This window comes from Schistocerca cancellata, chromosome 8 (assembly GCF_023864275.1).
Source record: "Schistocerca cancellata isolate TAMUIC-IGC-003103 chromosome 8, iqSchCanc2.1, whole genome shotgun sequence".
NCBI classification, from domain to species: Eukaryota; Metazoa; Arthropoda; class Insecta; order Orthoptera; family Acrididae; genus Schistocerca; species Schistocerca cancellata.
Genome location: NC_064633.1, coordinates 396596276 through 396614842, shown reverse-complemented (window position 1 = coordinate 396614842; position 18567 = coordinate 396596276). Strand labels below are relative to the sequence as shown.

Sequence of the window (18567 nt, the reverse complement as noted above, 5' to 3'; positions counted from 1 at the left end):
CACACATATCTGGGAATCTATTCCATTTGATCGTACCTTCGTTGACAGTCTGCAGTGGGTCACCGTGTCAAATTCTTTCCGGAAATCTAGAAATGTGGAATCTGCCTGTCAAACCTTCATCCATAGTTAGTAAGCTGAGTTTCGTACGAGCGATGCTCTCTAAAACCGTACTGACTCGTGGACAGAAGCTTTTCGGTCTCAAGGAAATTTATTATATTGGAAATAAGAATATATTCAAGAAAAACTGCTGTGTCACGAATGTTGCGGTCAGTCTCTGACGGCTTACTGAGGAAAATACCAATACACCTCTCAATATGCCAAAGACCAGATTTGCCTACATTGAAAAGGCGGGCATCCAGCCTCGTACTGATGCTACGTAAGTGGCCCATCGCTTTGAATAGAATTCTGGAAGAAGACCGCAATCACTGCCCGAATTCCTTGATGTACTGTTGCATTTAAAGCTCCATATCATGCTTGCAGAAGGCAAGCTGCAGCTTACAAAATTCTTGTCGTGTCAGCAGCTGAATGATACAACCATTTTTACACAGTATTTCAGCGGTCCATTTTGTCGCCTTCTTCAGGCGATAACGCATTTTACTAATCCAGAACTGGTTCCTGCTGCTAACATAAACGGAAATGCTGACCTCCCAGGTGTGGGATACCAAGCACGTCGCGCTATACCTCCAGTTGTAACTACAACTGTGGCACAAAGCGTTTAGCAGGCGTTAACTATTAGTCGTTGGTCTCATCATTTCGTGCTGGACAGGTAGCGCAGTAACGCTCTAGGTGCACAGCGGGTGGAGGACTTTTTCTACAGCAGCTGAGAGATCTCGGCCGGTTTACTTCTTCCCAGAGTTTGGTGCAGAATAAACCTTTTGGGAGTTCGTTCTATCTTCGAGTCGTCGACTATTCCACCTCATGCATGGATGTCATTTTGGCTCTCTGTTTCCTTCCCTTCCTTCTGGTACTTGCCGACACTTCAACTCCACAGGATGCGCCGATGATCTTTGTGTCCCAGTGCCCAGATCTATCCCGGGAGTCTTCTGTTCTGTCGAAGATGGTCCATGACATTTCGTGGAACTGCTCCTGTAAGTATGTGACACATGCCACCAGGTGAATCAGCTCTGTTGGAGAGTCTGGAGGTAACTACAGTTCCTTCTTAAGAGCCCAGTTTTGAACTCGCTGGAACAGAGCGACATGCTGTTCCGCAGCGTTACCTCAGACGACAGCTGCATAATCGATGAGCGGCCGCAAGAGCATCTTGTAAAAGGTGAGACCAACGTCTAGCTGCATTGTCGGGTCGGTGATGGAAGGAGAAACAGCTGGTGCAAGCGTCCCATAGCCCAGTAGCAAACGTCATCGACTTGACTGCACCAAGTTAGACGAGTATCTTTGTTCATAGTACTGGTGTATCACGGACCTCAGCTGGTGGTAGGGCGACTAAGGTGGGCCGCTAGGCGAAAAGAATAACCTGGTCTAGTCCGGTTTATACACCAGTCTGTTTGTGATGGCCCAGGCGGTGAATTTGTCCAAGAAAATAAACCAGGAAAAACCTTTCAAAAATCAAGGTCTGTGATTGTTACTGTTAATAGTAAACTCGTTTCTTTTATTGTATAAAGTAGTGGATTGTAAGCAAGACTCTTACTAGATCCATTGAGAATTGTGTTCTTGGTACGATTTTGATCGACGCGTCTGTTTCATCGATGCACCTACATTTTCAGTTAATGCCTGACTAATTAAAATATTGTGAAATAAATTGCTTACTGGTGCAGTTTCATACACAAATGTATGATGGAGGCACCCCCTACATAAGGGTTAGGCGAGGGCCGACAGGACGCACCAGTGCCGCGACTGTAATGAAGAGGAAAACGTGTGAATCTGGGTAGCTGTAAAACTTCTCTGTTAGTTGGATTTAGTATAAAACCTCCCATATTTTTCAATGAGTGTGGCTTCTGTTGTTAGCAAATTTCCGGTTGAAAACCACAGGTCTGATAAAATTTCTTGTGAGCTGCTGTGCTGCTCATGTAGTTATAATTTTCAGCAGCGCGGGCCGTCGTCTGCAGACCATGAAACAGTAATTTGCTGCAGTAGCCCACGTCGCTAATGCATTACGATGTGGTAGCGCCCGACTCGAGGTAGAAGAAATTTTTCCGCCAATACTGGCCGGCAGAGGGAAAGAGAGCGTGTTAAGACTTTGCGCCAATCTCCTAGATTAAATTTCAACGTCTCTGCAGTGTCTCATGGAATGAGGATACGTGACATCGTTGATGGCGACCTATTCGTTAGTTGGAGGCTTCAAGTACTTTTTTTTATCTGTAGTTCTGTTGGCGCCGTGTGACTCTGACTGTCGCCTTATCTTGGTAGACATTCGCTCTTATGGAAAAGACAGCGACTCAGGAATTTTCAGAGATTCCGTCCTCTCGATGAAAAATTGTAGGATGTACCAAAACAAAGAGCTGTAACAGAAAACCACGACATGGCACTTCCTTATGTGATAGTATTTGACGAAGCATTTGGGCTGATGGAAACTTTAATGAACCCCTACGGCGAAAAGCAACTAAACTATGAACAAAAAATATTTAACTGTCGGCTAACTTCAGCACATAGGTATCCTGAGTGTACTTTAAGTATAGCGTGTACTGAGGGAGAATATTACATAGACCATGAGATGTCAATGTGGACGACGCCGAACACATTGTAAAGGTAATTACAATAGTTCACAACTATGTTGGAATGAGAGACGAATTACACACGAAGATCTCTTATAAGGATATCTCAAAGGTATAAATGCTACTCATAGTGGACGACTCATTTCATCAGTGGTTGACGTTCAGGCTAAATTGACAACTATTTTGTTTATTAAGATAGACTTGAATATGAAGACTGCATGATATGAACAAAAGTACTGGCCCCATTTGTTAATCATTGTTTCTTCCCTACATTTTTTCCTTGAATCTTTTCCTCACAGACGATCAATTCTTCCCAACCTCACCGTCCCAAAATTATATTTTTGTATATTTACGACGCTATATTCTTCCACTTCATCCATCAGTAGCTCGAAGTCAATATTCTCGCCTTCGGTTTCACTTACTTTCGGCAATGTCCAAAAAATAAATTAGTGTAAATTGGGTGACTTTAGCTCAATGGTGGGAGATACCGGCATTCCTCAACTTGATCACATCCTGTTAATGCCAATTCGATTGTGAGGCAGATGTAGATCACACTTTCTTCGGCTACTACAGAAGAGATCAAGAAACTGCAAAACTAATAAGTATCTGATTGACCACTGTAAACGCTTTACCGACAAACATTAAAACTCTCTTACCAACAGAAGACAAAAAGTGTATAAGCTCCTATACGATTTTGTAATAGACAGTCAAGCAACAATATAAGGAAATAGAATTTTTTTTTACATTATAAAATACCGATGTTGAATATGTTAATTTGCTTAGATCATTGACTTAAGTTCAATTGCATTCGAGGTAAGATATGATTTTTGTTTTCTATGGATCTTGGGCTGGTTATATATATGAGTGATGTTCAAAATCGATTAACAAATTTAACAGAAAAAAACAACAAAAAACACACGCGACAGAAGATACGACGGGAACACCCGGTCAACTGAACAGCACACGGGCGACATCTACAATTCTAACCGTACATTAACGCATGTTCATCTGCAAGTATAAATTCGCTCGCTCGTGTGATCGGTTGTTGAATTTTTTGATGTCTAAACAGGCGATTTGAAAATTCGCATCGATCTTCCGTCATGTGAACTTATCATTAGACCATCACTCGACGTCTCCCAGCCACAATACTACACGAGACCTTCCTTCTTTGAAACAGTTTTGGATGCCTGAAGTGAACATTTTTAGGTTTAGTAGCAATTGGGTTAATTGCGGCTTATGTGGTTGCAATTAACAAATGTTGTGTATTTACAACCTGCGACGGCATGCTGCAGCTCTCAGTGTCAAATCTCCGGCGTCAGGCTACTTACCTCCTTTTCAAGCTCCTTCTTCTCTTTGCTTTCTGTCAGATCTCTACCAGTGTGAGTCAAAAGAAAGTCCTTTTCTTTCTCTGTGATCCTAGGGTGCGACTCAGGCTCATCGTAGATAAAATACAAACATGGAATCACCAGAACTATTGCGACGCCGCCGAAAATGTAGAACACAGAGTACCAGCCCAAGTTCTTCACAATGGTTCCAGACAATGCCATTGATATTACGGTGCCCAAGTATGCCGCTGCAAAATGAAATGAAAGAAATTGGATATCCATTATATCTTATATGTGCTATTTAGAACACATGTTTGTAAGTAAAAAGTGTAGTTTGTGTAAGACCATTAAGAAAAACTGATTTAATTTTAAAAACAGCTGAGTAACACCATCATTCCCTTATGTAACTTCCTTTGCTTTCCCCAAAATTATAATTGTCTAGGGGCATTTCATCAAGTAGGAAGTAAGTGCTTTAAATAATCATCTACTTGTTATGGACAAGTGTCACATGAGACCTAAAACCACAAAATTATTGTACCTATAATGATTAAATAGATAAAAGATTAAGACCTCAGAACATTTCTTGGGACGCCATGCAACACTACAAAAAAGGCGTATGTACGTCAGGGAATCAAATCAGATAGGGTTTTGATGATTTCACGAACTATTAAACTACTTTTATCTCTCTATCTCTATCTATCTCTCTCTCTCTCTTTCTCTCCCCTCTATTTGCGTCAGTAGGCGAGTAGTAATGAGCTCTGCAAACCACGTTAAAGTGTTTAAAGTTAATTGTGAAGAGACTCTACCCTTCAGGTTGGCGACACTTATCTACAGTCAAGACGGGGTAGGAACTATGTTTCTTGTACTGTGAAGGTTGCCCATACATTCAAGGCTGTAAGTGATATGATGTTATCGTGTTGAAAAATGCGCTAAGGGGAATTTCGAATGAGGACTTTCGCCTTCCACTCTACCACTTACATCGTTATACGTGCTAACAATGAAACACACATATGCTTCGCCCCTGTGTAGCTTCATAACCGTCTTAAGTGTGAGATGAAAATATAGCAATAGAACTATATTAATGCTGTGATACGCATGAATTCCTGTTTTTGTTTCTCTATGTACAACAAGTTTCGTAACTAAAATCATAGTAAAAGCGTTTGGTCAGAGTCTTTCTCTGAAGCGGCCAAACGGAAACGAACTCTGTATGTTTTTGCTGTAAAATAAATGGAACCATACTTAAGTCTTCTCGCCATTGAGTGGCACCGTAACTTTAGATAAAATAGAAGATTATTTTGGAAATGTGTAAATGGAATTTAATAATTGTAGTATCATATCCCACGATAATAAGCATAACTTTGTATGAATATTTACATTTTTCTTTTCAGAAGCCGCAAAGAAAGGACTGGTAACAAATTATTCGTGGGTAGAATGACCAAACACATTACATTTTCTCCCGTTACTTATTGAATATCATAAAGCAGAAGCCCTCTGAAATCGATTTACCGATCATATCTTTTCATTCCTTACGTAATTTTTTTACGTAAGTATCATGTTAAGCTGGTCGGTCAATTACCTTCGAACATTGACGTCCGCAGTCACTTCAGTGGCTTGATATTAATAGGTGGTAACCTGATAACTGCGTGAAAACGTAATTTATACCTTTGACAGTAATCGTTAGTTTCATTTATCTATTTTTCATTTTTTTTTTTGCTTAGTTTCCCACCTTTAAAGTTTTCCTCGTCCGCCGTGGCATTGCACAGTAATCAATATTTTTATTTTTCATCCCATACGGGGAAAGTTTTCATAGCAGTAATATCCCAGCCGCTCCTCTCGTACTATAAATTCTAGAGCGAAAGGTTTCACATTCCTCAAACACAGCAGTTGCTATTTTAAGTAGCCACACTTTGTAGTACTCTTGGATTCACATCTAAAAATTATGTATTCCATCTTTTCTCACAAAGAACTCCAAAGTTCAGACAATTATCTAAACTAAAGCACATATGGTCGGTGACAATAAACACATATTTGAGAGGAAATTGTTCACAATTCCTCCGAAGCCACCTTCCTCTGTTTTCCCAAACTCTCTGTCTAAAGATGGAGGGGAAGTGCAGGGATCGATCCTTCTATGAAGCGAGAGGCAGTTCCTTTCGCCGTTGTTCTCCATTGGAATTAGTGCTTTGCCTTTTCATGGTCCAAGTCTCGACAAGATGTTAAATTTCATTCCTACTTACTATCCTTCCTCTCCTGCTCATGATTCCATTAAGCCATTGCATTCGCATACATCGTAAGCGCGAAGCTCGTAGCAAGTACATAGAAATGTGTCCTCAATTGTTTCACGCACTGAACTGTTGAAAAATAGTAGATGTTAAACGGCGTAGTTTAAGACAAATGACTAATTGTCGAAATTAATATTCAGTTCATTATTTGCATAAACAACTTACATTCCTTAGCAATAAACTAAAATCATAGCAACTGTTAAACGTGACGATCTTCAGTTTCAGTGCATGTATGGTCTGTTATAGCATAATCCACTGGTTCAAATGAACTCCGGATTCAAAATTTCGCTCCATTCGTTGGACACTTTTTCTTATTTTTGTAAAGAGTGGGGAGGGAGGGAGGGGTAAATTCTGTTTCACCGGTACACTCAACACGGCTGTAGTATATCTATAAACATTCTGACTCACTTCCTTCAAATGTCAAAAAGTATTAATTTCTTTATATCCATGAGGTCATGTGATCTAGGTCAGTGACCTACCCATGATGTCACCATCCAAGATGGCGGTATCAGCGTCCTTATCTATAACTTAACAGGCCAAGTCCTCCTTATCTATAGTAACATAAAAAAACTACAAATATAAAACATACATCGTGTTGTGCTTAGATTCTAGCCCACTCATCCAGTTAACACTATAGTGACCATTAAGTGGACAAGTATGCTAGGACATCAGCACAACACGATGTATCTTTTGTATTTGTCGTGTTTTTATGTTTGACTTCTTGATGTTCCTTGCTTCCTCTTACTGCAAAATGACGTAACATCACTATGTGACTTGCAATTTTGTAAACATCTGGCACTTCTGCTAATGTGTTAAACATCCGATGATGACAGCACAAACCTGTCGAAACTGGTAATCAGTAAAAAGATTTACAAGTTATCTTGGCGTACCTGATATTTCAGAATAATATGGATTTTTTTAAATTTTTATTTTTTTCTAAGTTTCTCATCGTCTTGCATTTTTGAATTTTCCACCGTCACCAACGACTGCAGTGCAACGATTGTGGCGCCGACCAGCAACAAAAACTTGAACAGAGGATCATAATGGTTACAGATATAACAATGATAGCATCCTTCGAGGTACACATTTCATTGGCAACAAGGTAGTAGGTGCTTCGTAGCGAATTTTCTCCCAAATAATCTACCTTATTTCGTCGAATTCTATTATGCAAATAATTTTTAGTCGACAATCTTGGCCAGCTGTATGTGGTCTGCTCGACTGAGTCCGTCGTATGTTTCTATCCACGGTGATAAAATATCTTTCTAATAAGATGACATTAGTTGCCAAACACTTCTCTGTATACTCATTCGGTTTTCCACGCATCACATCCAGCTTAATTATAAAGTAAGTATAATAAGTATATTCGTAAGTTGCTGAAACAAATAACGCTACACCTTCAACAACCAGTCCTAAATTGTAAACAATGGTAAAGTCCACAGTTGACACCTCAAAGTTGATGGTGTATTTTTTATTGAAGATGCGTCACCAATGTTGATAAGACAGACCGTTGAAGAAATTTTCTCGGGATATCAGCTGAATTCCGGCATCGTGTTGTCGCAACGACTCGACAAGTTTTCTACTCGTCATCTTCAGGCGAATTGTCGGTTTCGTGTGAGTAGCTGGACTGCAGACACCTGTACCGAGCGGCCAACAGGTGGGCCAATCATGTGCCTCCGGAATAGACGTCGCTGCCAGTGGTGTGCTGCCACCCCCCCCCCCCCCGCCCCTCCCGACCCCCGCGGATGATGTGGGTTCTGGGCATCGAGTCTTGGTGCTTCCTCCCTGTTGCCCCCGCAGTCTCTGCCGCTCTGACGTCAGAGCGTTCGAGACCCATTTTTCCCAACACCACACCCCATGAGGAGCTCAGCTGGAAACCAATGTCCCAGTTGAAAAGATCGTAGTGTACTCTTATTTCCACTGTCTCTTTGATAGTCAAATCCGAGAACCCTGTGGCACGGCACAGTATCTTATTCTGTTCAAAAACAAACATGTGATGCTGTACTCTGCCACCGCTTTGGCCGAGCCGAACTCTCCTCATATATTCTGAACTTCACTACGAGATGCATCGCTGCGTCTGGCCGAGGTACTGCCTGCCACACACGCAAACGAAGATGTAACGTCAAGTTTCCGTACCCCTAACTGTTCTTTGACTGATCTAAACATCTTGATTTTAACCGTTGAGCGGAAAAGTCTTCATATTGTGCTTCTCCTTTATCCCGGCAATCTTGGCTGTTGATGTCTCTGCGTACAGAAAGAACGCCAAGGGCTTTGTTTCTTCTTCTGGATGTTTTCTTTCTTCCTCTTGCTCCGCTGGCGCAGATGCTGTAACTCGGTAGGCAGACTTTCCCTGATGCATACAGCTTGGGTCAGTGTCCTGGACTGGTGAGTACAAATTTGCATTGCTCTGGATATTGGTAGTTTTTGGCGTTTAGGCACACGTCCATGTATGTCTCCTTGATGTAGACGGAATGTACCTGGGTATCAACAAGGTTCTTCTTTATCAGAATGTCTGCGAGTGGTAGGCATCCGTTTTCTTCCACCTCCATGGTGAACATAACGTTGTCATGTATGCTGTTTAGTTGGCACAGGAATTTTGTAGGTTTTCTTGGTCAGAGGGCCAAACTGCAAGTGTGTCGTCCACATAACTATAGCTGTGGTAACTGTCTCGAACAGTGTTAGCATGCTGACAAAAATCATAAGTAGTAAGTAGGTGAGTATTTAAAACCGAAATTATATTTTCACATTTTGAGGTGGCAACCCTTAAGGTAAAACAACAATTGATGATTAGTAGTGACAGTTATTTTCCAATATACTTCGTTCAAATTAATTAAATTAACTGTGCTAGTGGATGACATTTAACAGGAATACTAATGAGGAGACAATTTAATTTCTGTTGCACTTTTTTCTACGTGTATATTGGGTTGCTCGTTTTAAACATTTTGTGAGGTTTGCGTGTGATTTATTTCTATTTCTAGCTTCCGTCATCATTATGGCAGTTCTCTGAGTGAGTGATGTCATATGGGACCGCAAAAAAGTATGTCACCATTTTAAACCACAGCAATATATATAATGACAGCATTTTCTTTAGATAAAATGCATTAGCTCAAACGGAATTCGTTCGGGGCTCTTTCTAACTTCTCTGACAACAATGAGACAAAGTGATGTTATTACCTACGCACAGCTCCTCAGTGTTGTATTTGGTTATCTCGTGAAAGAAAGCCTTGATTGAAGAATAACTCCTGTGCATTTAGAAAATCAAAATTTAAAGAAAAATTTCCTTCCCCAGCCCTAAAAAAAAAAAAATATGAATATTGGCCACACTTAATTGACAGCGGACATTACCTGAGAAAATGGGTCCTCCCAGTCTTTGTCGCTCGTTTTCAGGGAACCATTTGCCAAGTAGCACGTGCATTGCTGGTATGATAACACCCTGAAAAGATATTGTAATAGGTTTAGCACTTTAGAAATCACGATTTCCAGAATAGGAGTCGCATCCGGACAATACTTACTGAGAATGTGCCTACGAGTAAGCGTGTTATCATGAAGACCACAGGGCCAGCATCGGCACAGATAGGACCCACGACCGTGAAAACACCGGCAGCGAGCAGCCCTGTGATGAAAACCCAACGGGCGCTGTACCGGGCAGCCAGGTAACCAGCGATTATGTTCACAGCTGCGTACCCGTAGTAGTAGGAGGACAATATGTAACCTTGCATGTCCTCATCCCATTCAAATTGTCCTCCCTGAAACACAAAACATGACACACAATCCTTCAGCAGCTACAGGGGAAAGATACGAGCCTCAGCTCTAACACATCTTTTTGTAGTGACATAACTTCCCATCCCAGTGTCGTCTTACCACCATCGATCTATTAGTTTCATGATGGTAGCTTGATAATGAGTTAAAATGACGCAGATTCGATGAAACAAAAAGAGAAGAACACTTATGGTTTATAGGTCAACATTCTGTCCGTGGCGATGTAGCATTCCTTAGTAAAGTGGTGTCCGCTCAAATCATAAGAAATGGTCAGCTACAGTGTTGAAGGATCCCTCTCAGTATTTACTTCACTTGATTTAACCTAACTAAACTGAATCAGGATGTTCATACGAGGATGGAAATCGCACTCCTCCCACTTGTGATGAAGATGTTATTCCGGGTGCTGAACATCTTGCTCTTCAGCAACAAAACAAAAGTAATTAAGTGTTGAGGAGCTCAGTTTTGGCTTTTGACTACACAACGCCAACCATTTCCCAAGTAACACACATTAAAATAACTACTGTCAGGCCTGTCGGTACTTGCGTCTGTGCTACAATGGGATATTAATGTGATTAATATAAATATACAACACCACTGTAGCCATTAGCTACTACCCAGGGCTATAGAAATTGTCTACATCATACATTCTTTTATTCCAAATGTCCTAGTGCAACATCCTCCTGATCTGTATTCACCAGTGCGCCTGAATCCATTCTACATCGACACACACACTGAACAGCTCCTTCTTCTTACCGATGAATTCTTGCTAGCAACGTAGTTCTCATTCCAAATATTCCACCGACGAGCAATTATATAATCTCATTCACCTGCTACACCTTGTCTTAACCGAAGTCAGTTCACTGTGCCTTTGAATATGTGTATAACCTCTGTTCCGCTCAGATGATAGTCTAAAAGTTTCCCTCGCCCCTTTCTGCTCATCAACGCTTAATCATGTTTCCATTTGTAGCAAGTCATATCAGTGCTTCAGCTCTCAATGCTTTGTACCCGTCCAAAAAGTAGGTTCCGCATATGTTCTTTCTCAGATCTTCATGCAGTAGAACTCTTCCCAACCGGTAATGGCGTTTCCTTTCCCGTTTCCTTTCCCTTATCCATTCCTGAATCTTGCTTCCGCTCTGTAGGCGCCAGGTACTAACTCACACGACACAACTATCGTAATATCCATTTCTTAAGCTCCAGTACTCAGGCCATACACTCCTACGTTATCCAACGCGGTCCCCTACATGTCGTTTTCTTACATTTTCATCGACCCACAGTAATGTGTGACTAGTTAACTATTACCAATAACATGCACCACACGCCATTATGGAAACGACTAGCGGCAACATCGTAAAAAATAAAAACAGAGGCCATAGGTTGCTGATAATGTTATCAGCAAATATCTTTTCATTAACATCATCGTGCCAGAAATCGTGTGTCACACTGAAATCGTTTTTGTCAGGATTAATTCTTTCTTTTCGAAGCTCCCACTAATACGAGGCACAATGTTTCCCCATATTGCCTTGTTTTTATTTACTGTTAGTGGACTCTCAGTAGAACCACCTTTCTGAGCTATGTAAAGCTCACTATTCCCTTTATTTCTGTGAATATTGTGCTGTACAGATGCGCTGTACACTTCATAATAAGGGAGAAAGCAACTATCTGTTATCTCAACCCACCACCGCAATTACTCCATCCACAAACGTCATCAAATCTGTGGAATAGATAATATATAACTCTGCAGTGAACATCTCCAATTTTATCTTACACTCATTTCGTCTTTTATTGTGAGACATACAAAACATAAAATTTTGAAACTATATTTCTTCGAAACGTACATTTAGTATATAAAATTGAACAGAATATAGGTACCTTCGTGAATCAGGAACATGTGGCTAATTGATTTCGTATTAATCGAATAAACAATCAGATAAATGCAAAAGCGGAGAAAAGAAGTACTTATCATGTGGGGGGAAAAAACAACATCTGGCGTCCACTCATTTAAATCAAGAAAGTTTTATTTTCATTTCAGATATTCTTTTATTTGCGCTATTTATTGCACTGAGGTGACACAAGTGGCGGAATAGCGATCACAGATATACAGATGACGGTAGTATAGAGTGCAAAAGATATAAAAAGGCAGTGTAGTGCATTGGCGAAGCTGCAATTTGTGTTCAGGTGATTCATGTGAAAAGTTTTCCAACGTGATTATTGCCGTACGACGGGAATTAACAGACTTTGACGTGGAATGCTCGTTGGAGCTACACACATGGGACATTCCATTTCGGAAATCGTTAGGGAGGTCAGTATTCCGAGATCCACAGTGCCAACAGTGTGCTGGGAATACCAAATTTCATGCATTCCCTCTCGCCACGGACAAAGAAGTGGCCGGCAGCCTTCACTTAAAGACCGAGAGCAGCGGTGTTTGCGTAGAGTAGTCAGCGCTAACAGACAAGCAGAACTGCGTGAAATAACCGCAAAAATGAATGTGGGACGCATGATAAATGTATCAGTTAGCACAGTGCGGCGACATTGGGCATTAACGGGCTATGGCAGCAGACGACCGACGCGAGGGGCTTTGCTAACAGCACGACATCGCCTGCAACGCCTCTCCTGGACACGTGACCATATCGATTGGACTCCAGACGACCGGAAAACCGTGGGAACGTCTGGTTTCAGTTAGTTAGAGCTAATGGTACGGTTTGAGTGTGACGCAGTCCCACGAAGCCATGGACCGAAGTTGTCAACAAGGCACTGTGCAAGATGGTGGTAGCTCCATAGTACTGTGGGCTGTGATTTCATGGAATTGACTTAATCCTCTGGTCCAACTGATCCGATAATTGGCTGCAAATAGTCTTTTCGGCTACTTGGAGAACATTTGCAGCCATTCATGGACTTCATGTTCCCAAAGTGGCTAGGACACAACTGTTCGCGATTGGTTTGAAGAACGATCTGGATCTTTCGAGCCAGCAGATCGCCACGCTGATCGCCCGACAAGAATCCGGTCGAATATTTATGGGACATAACCGAGAGGTCAGTTCGTGCAAAAAATCTTTCACCGACAACACGTTAGCAATTATGGACGGCTATAGAGGTGGCATGGCTCAGCACTTCTGTAGGGGACTTCCAACGATTTTGTGAGTCCATGTCACTTAGAGCTGCCGCACTACGCCGGCAAAAGGAGGCAAGACGCGATATTACGATGTATCTCATGACTTTTGTCACCTCAGTGATATTCGATAAATTATGATCGATGACACTACTCTTGGTACTTTATGGTTACTGCAGTTGCACATACCTCACTGTCTGTCGAGTTAATACTTGCAGTGTCTGGCAGGGGACAAGTTTCATCCGCCGAGGTTTCCTGAGATACTTGCTTGACCATTCCACCAATAGCCACCGACAGAGTCACCTTCAGTATATACTGGGAGAGGATTGCCAGTATACCCATCGCTGCTATAGCATACCGAAGTGGAAAGAGAGCTGCAAAATGTAACATGTGCACGTCTAAGGATAAAGTTGTCAGCAATATTTCTTTATGCAATCATCATTTGTATTGTTTATTCTTTTTAATATTTTCAAAATGTATAACATAAGTACTCTGCACCATCGTAAAGAATTTCAAACTTTTTTCTCATTTTTCGAATTGGTTTTCACTATAATAATACATTTTTATAAGACTACATAATAATGAAAAGAAATTATTAATTATATTTGTAACGATCAGTATGAGGATACGGAAGAATTTTGTATTCTGTTTGTAGATATCGATAATTGCGGGAATTGCAATTTCTGCTTTGTTGCGTGGAGAGATTACTGGGGATCATAATCGCACAGTGACGTTGAATCAGGGGACGAGCTGGTCATGAAATATGGTGTGTTTGCATTGGTCCAAGACTAAGAAATCTCTGCTGATCTGCCTCCATCCCAACTTGTGAGTCTGGTCTCTCTCTAGACCAGGCTCATCCAAGAATTGCGCCCGGCGGGCGCAAGGCAGTGTAGTTCAGCGCACGATGCGCGACCGTGTGTCGCTAGTGTCGGCATAGGAGTGAGAGAGAGAGAGAGAGAGAGAGAGAGAGAGAGAGAGCTGCGGAGCGAGGAGCGAGTGAGACCGCACAGCACTGCTCTGGACTGTCCTGCGGTCATATCCAACGTAAACAAAATAACAGAGAAAGCGCACCTCTGTAAAAGAGGTCGATGAGCGGTAAAACAAGCAAACCATTTGCTGTCTAGGCAACAACTAATGTTCGTGTGGCAGAATTACTGCGCAAAGCTTTAGGAAACAATATCCATAACAAGAATCGAATAATAACTTAGTAGTTTTCTGACCCACAAGTTGATTCTATTAGTACTGCACAAGCACACTCGTCACATGTACAATAGGCGTCTTCTGAAAAATATATCAGTTTCTTAAATGAACTATAGTCATAAATATTCTATTTTAGAAATAATTTTTCGTAAGGGATATAGAGTCTCATTCTTACTGTTAGTAGTTACAAGTAAATATTTTTTGTTGTACTTCGTGTTACAGCTTTTTGTGTCCCTTTTCAGAGTTTAGAAATCGTATGTTTAGTTTGCTGTTTTGTACGTAATAATTTTAACTGACCAAGTTTGAAAACTTATTAAAAATAGAATTGAGGTTATAAAACTCTTTAATTCTTACAGTCATTTTTGTTAAAGAAGACAGTTAACATTTTACTCGTTTTTCTTTTTCGAGGAAACGATTTTGTCTAGGCTTGGTACAATATTCCATGAGACTGCTAACCTCAAAGAATTTGTCACATTTTTATCGCCAAGTAATGAACGGTTCGTAGTTTTAGCTAGCTTTAAAAGAGAGAAAAAGTGCTCTCAAATATATGTGGAGCCAAACATTGAGAGGACTTTAGCCGCGTGCTTGTGCAAAAGAGGATATTTCTCTCGTGGAAGACAGCTGTAGAAGTCATCCAAAGTTTTACACACAAGAAAGCGGTCCTTTAGGCGGATATCGCAGTGCAGGTCGATCAGCTCTAGTTGAAGAAATTGTAAGACGTCCTCTGCCCGAAGGGAAAACGGGCAAACAAATATATCTAAGGCCGGTTGAAGCTCACTTATCTCCAAAAATGTGTTTTCAAACTGTTCTTGTAATTCGCAAATGATTTGAACATAATCTGAAAAATCTACATCTTCTTAAACGCTGTCTAGTGCAGGAGAGGGTCCACAATTCTTCACCCGCAACTGTTTTTCCCACGAAATACTTTTTTTTTATTGCTTGAATCGACTGCACTAAATCAACAACAGTGTGATTGTCGCCTTGGAGTGAAATGTTCAAAGTATTTGAATGACCAGTAAGGTCACTCAAAAAAGCCAAATTCGCCACCCACTTAGGATCACAAAGTAGTTCTTCTGGATGCCCTTTTATTTCCAAAAAGGTATTTATTTCGCCCCTCAAGGAGAAACACCGATGAAGCACCTTTCCTCTGCTCAGCCATCTCACTTCGGCGTGGTAGGGGATGTCCGGGTATTCCGCTTCGACATCAGCCAGAAATTCTTTAAATTGGCGATGTTTGACTCCATGCAATCTCAGATAATTAACCGTTTGAAGAACTGTGCCCATAACATTTTTTATGTTGACAATCTTCGCACAAAGTGCCTGGTGGTGTATCAGACAATGGATTGCCGCGAATTAGGAACAGCCAACTTCAGCTATTTTTGACCTGACGAAACTCAGAAGTCCAGTGCGTATCCATCGTACCGCAAGGGTTCGATCCGTTGCTACACTGGCCACGCGTTCCCATTTTAAGCCCACTGATTATAACACGTTTTCTACGGCTAGAAAAATATCCAAACCCGTGGTTGTGTCTTTTAATGGTATAAGGTCGAGAAATTCTTCTGTGACACGCAGATTGTCGTCGACACCTCGAATGAATATGACGAGCTGAGATGTGTCCGCAACGTCCGCGGACTCGTCCAGGGCGATAGGAAATGAAATGAAGTTTGCCGCTCTCTCCATCAATTGCTGCTCCATATCTGAGGCCATATCTTTAACTCGGCGAGCAACAGTTTGAGGCGAAGGAGCTCTTTTTTCAAATTTTTCTGTGGGGTCTGCTGGGCAAATACAAGCCGCCGAGTCGACCAGGGAATCCTTGATGAGATTCCCAGCCGCAAAGGGATTCCCTGCTTTCACAATTGGTTCAAATGGCTCTGAACACTATGGGACTCAACATCTGTGGTCATCAGTCCCCTAGAACTTAGAACTACTTAAACCTAACTAACCTAAGGACATCACACACATCCATGCCCGAGGCAGTATTCGAACCTGCGACCGTAGCAGTCGCGCGGTTCCGGACTGAGCGCCTAGAACCACTAGACCACCGCGGCCGGCTGCTTTCACAATTCTCAGCGAGAATTTGTAGCTTGCGCACAAACTTTGCCCACCTGTTTCCTGCTCCTACCACGGCAAAAAAGAACATACAATTAATTTTGTACAATCCTGTTTTTTAAACACTTTTATCATTTTAACATTTAATTGTTTCATTCATTGAAACTCAAATAAAAACTAACAAAAAAAGATTGGTTTTAGGTGCGTTTTCCTCCAGTTTCTCTGAAAAGCGGCGTTAGACGCTGGCGAGGACAGTGAAATGTGGTCGCAAAATAAATTTTTATCTATTGGAACATTTGCGTTTTAATTAATTGGAAACATAGATCAAACTGTAACATATGTTTTCCCATCCATAAAAACACAAATATACAAAAACAAAGAATGACTCTTAATGACACTTTGCTGCCCGAGAGAGCGTTTGTGAAGGGTTTTCAGAAAGTGGCAAAAAATAACGCACCTGAAACTTCTTGTTATGTCTGTGCGACGCGATTTAATGCAACCCAAATATAAAAATTAACCGAAAAGAAATGTTCCTTGTTGCTGACAATCTGATATTCGATAACTGGCACACTGCTAAGTGACATGTCGGATTATAAAATATAGTTTTATTTGTCATCTTTATAAATAATTAAGAGTCATACGATAGGAAACACTTAGTTCACAGTGATGCTGCTTGAAATTTTATTTCTGTTCTTCAAGCTTTCACTGGCATACCTCTTGCGACAAATATTCGAACTGATATTTGTAGCAGGTATTAAAGTGCCATTCAATCGAGTACTTTTTTAAACACATGAGGTTCCGATGACATACTAAACATTTGGTATGATTTTCGACAGCAGTACAAAGGAAATTAATTTCCCACTCAGTTTTAAATAGTGCGGACGCGCCGCTCCTCTTTCTTTTTGTCTGCTGCTCTTGACCATCCACCTTGATCCACTGTAGCTTTACGTCTGTTGACTAACGGCATTGTTTCGTATCAATGCTTTTAACTGCTGCTGGTGCGGCGGTCTGTCGTCCGTAAGAAGCGCGTGTACAGGGGCATAGTGAGGCGCGGCGGGCGTTCCGCACGGCCAGCTAAGCGACACGGCTCGGCCACTGCGACAATATACGAAATCAAAAATGGCTCTGAGCACTATGGAACTTAACAGCTGAGGTCATCAGTCCCCTATAACTTAGAACTACTTAAACCTAACTAACCTAAGGATATCACACACATCCATGCCCGAGGCAGGATTCGAACCTGCGACGTAGCGGTCGCGCGGTTCCAGACTGAAGCGCCTAGAACCGCTTGGCCACTCCGGCCGGCCTATACGAAATCGTCCGGGGCGCTGGCCTCGGGCGATCGTGGGCGCTAGCGCCCCAGGGGCACACTTTGGACGAGCCTGCATCTAGACATTCTACAAGTAAAATCTTGCATGCAGGTGGCGTCTGGAGTTTTCTCTATTTGTACCATATTGAACTATATAGCAAAAGTATAGATTTAGAAGGACAAACTACCCGTCTAGTGTTTGTTTCATTTTAGGTGAAAATATTTTTTTTTTAATTTCTTAATTTCTTGTCAACAAAGAGAGGTGTTGTATCTCAGGACCAGTAACGGCGGAACCTTTTAGATGAAACTTCGAAAATATTTCGTAAATTTCCCGGTCATGTTTCAGTATCAGGTGGAGATTTCAACGTAGCATCTGTACGCTAGGAAACTCAAGTGATTAGAGAGCATAGTGGGGACAGGGAGTCGTGTAAAATTGTTCCAAATAACTTTTCCGGAAATTACCTTGCGCATTCAATCAGAGGAGCGACTAGTGTAGGTAACATCCTAGATCTGCTGGTGACAAACAGATCCGAACTTTTCGACCCAGTGTAGAACAGGGAATCAGTGATCATAAGGTCGTTACAACATCACTGAATACGGCTGTAAACAGGAATACAAAGGAAGTTAGGAATATCTTTTTGCTTTGGAAGAGCGATAAGAAACAGATGTCTGATCACCTGCGTGGTCAGCATGAAAACTTCATCTCCAGCACAAACAATGTTGAGTATCAGTGGACAAAGTTCAGTAGCATTGTAAAACGATCCCACCAATTCTTGGCTGGGTTTTTTCATTGAGATCAACCTCTACCTCTGTTTCTTGATTAATTTCTGCCTCTAGAAAAGAAGTAAGTGGATAAAGTAGTAATAATTAGCAG

General features: G+C 41.5%; 1 protein-coding gene across 1 annotated transcript in view; it reads right to left on the bottom strand.

Moving 5' to 3' along the window:
• Nucleotides 1-13477, bottom strand: part of LOC126095591 (sialin-like) — a 64798-nt gene extending 51321 nt beyond the window's left edge. Inside the window, exons 1-4 of the mRNA XM_049910364.1 lie at nt 13325-13477; nt 9783-10016; nt 9616-9703; nt 3998-4242 (exon numbers count right to left, since the gene is read on the bottom strand). Coding sequence (XP_049766321.1) covers nt 3998-4242; nt 9616-9703; nt 9783-10016; nt 13325-13477 — 720 coding nt within the window. The remainder of the gene's footprint in view (nt 1-3997; nt 4243-9615; nt 9704-9782; nt 10017-13324) is intronic.
• Between the last annotated feature and the right edge of the window lie 5090 nt (nt 13478-18567).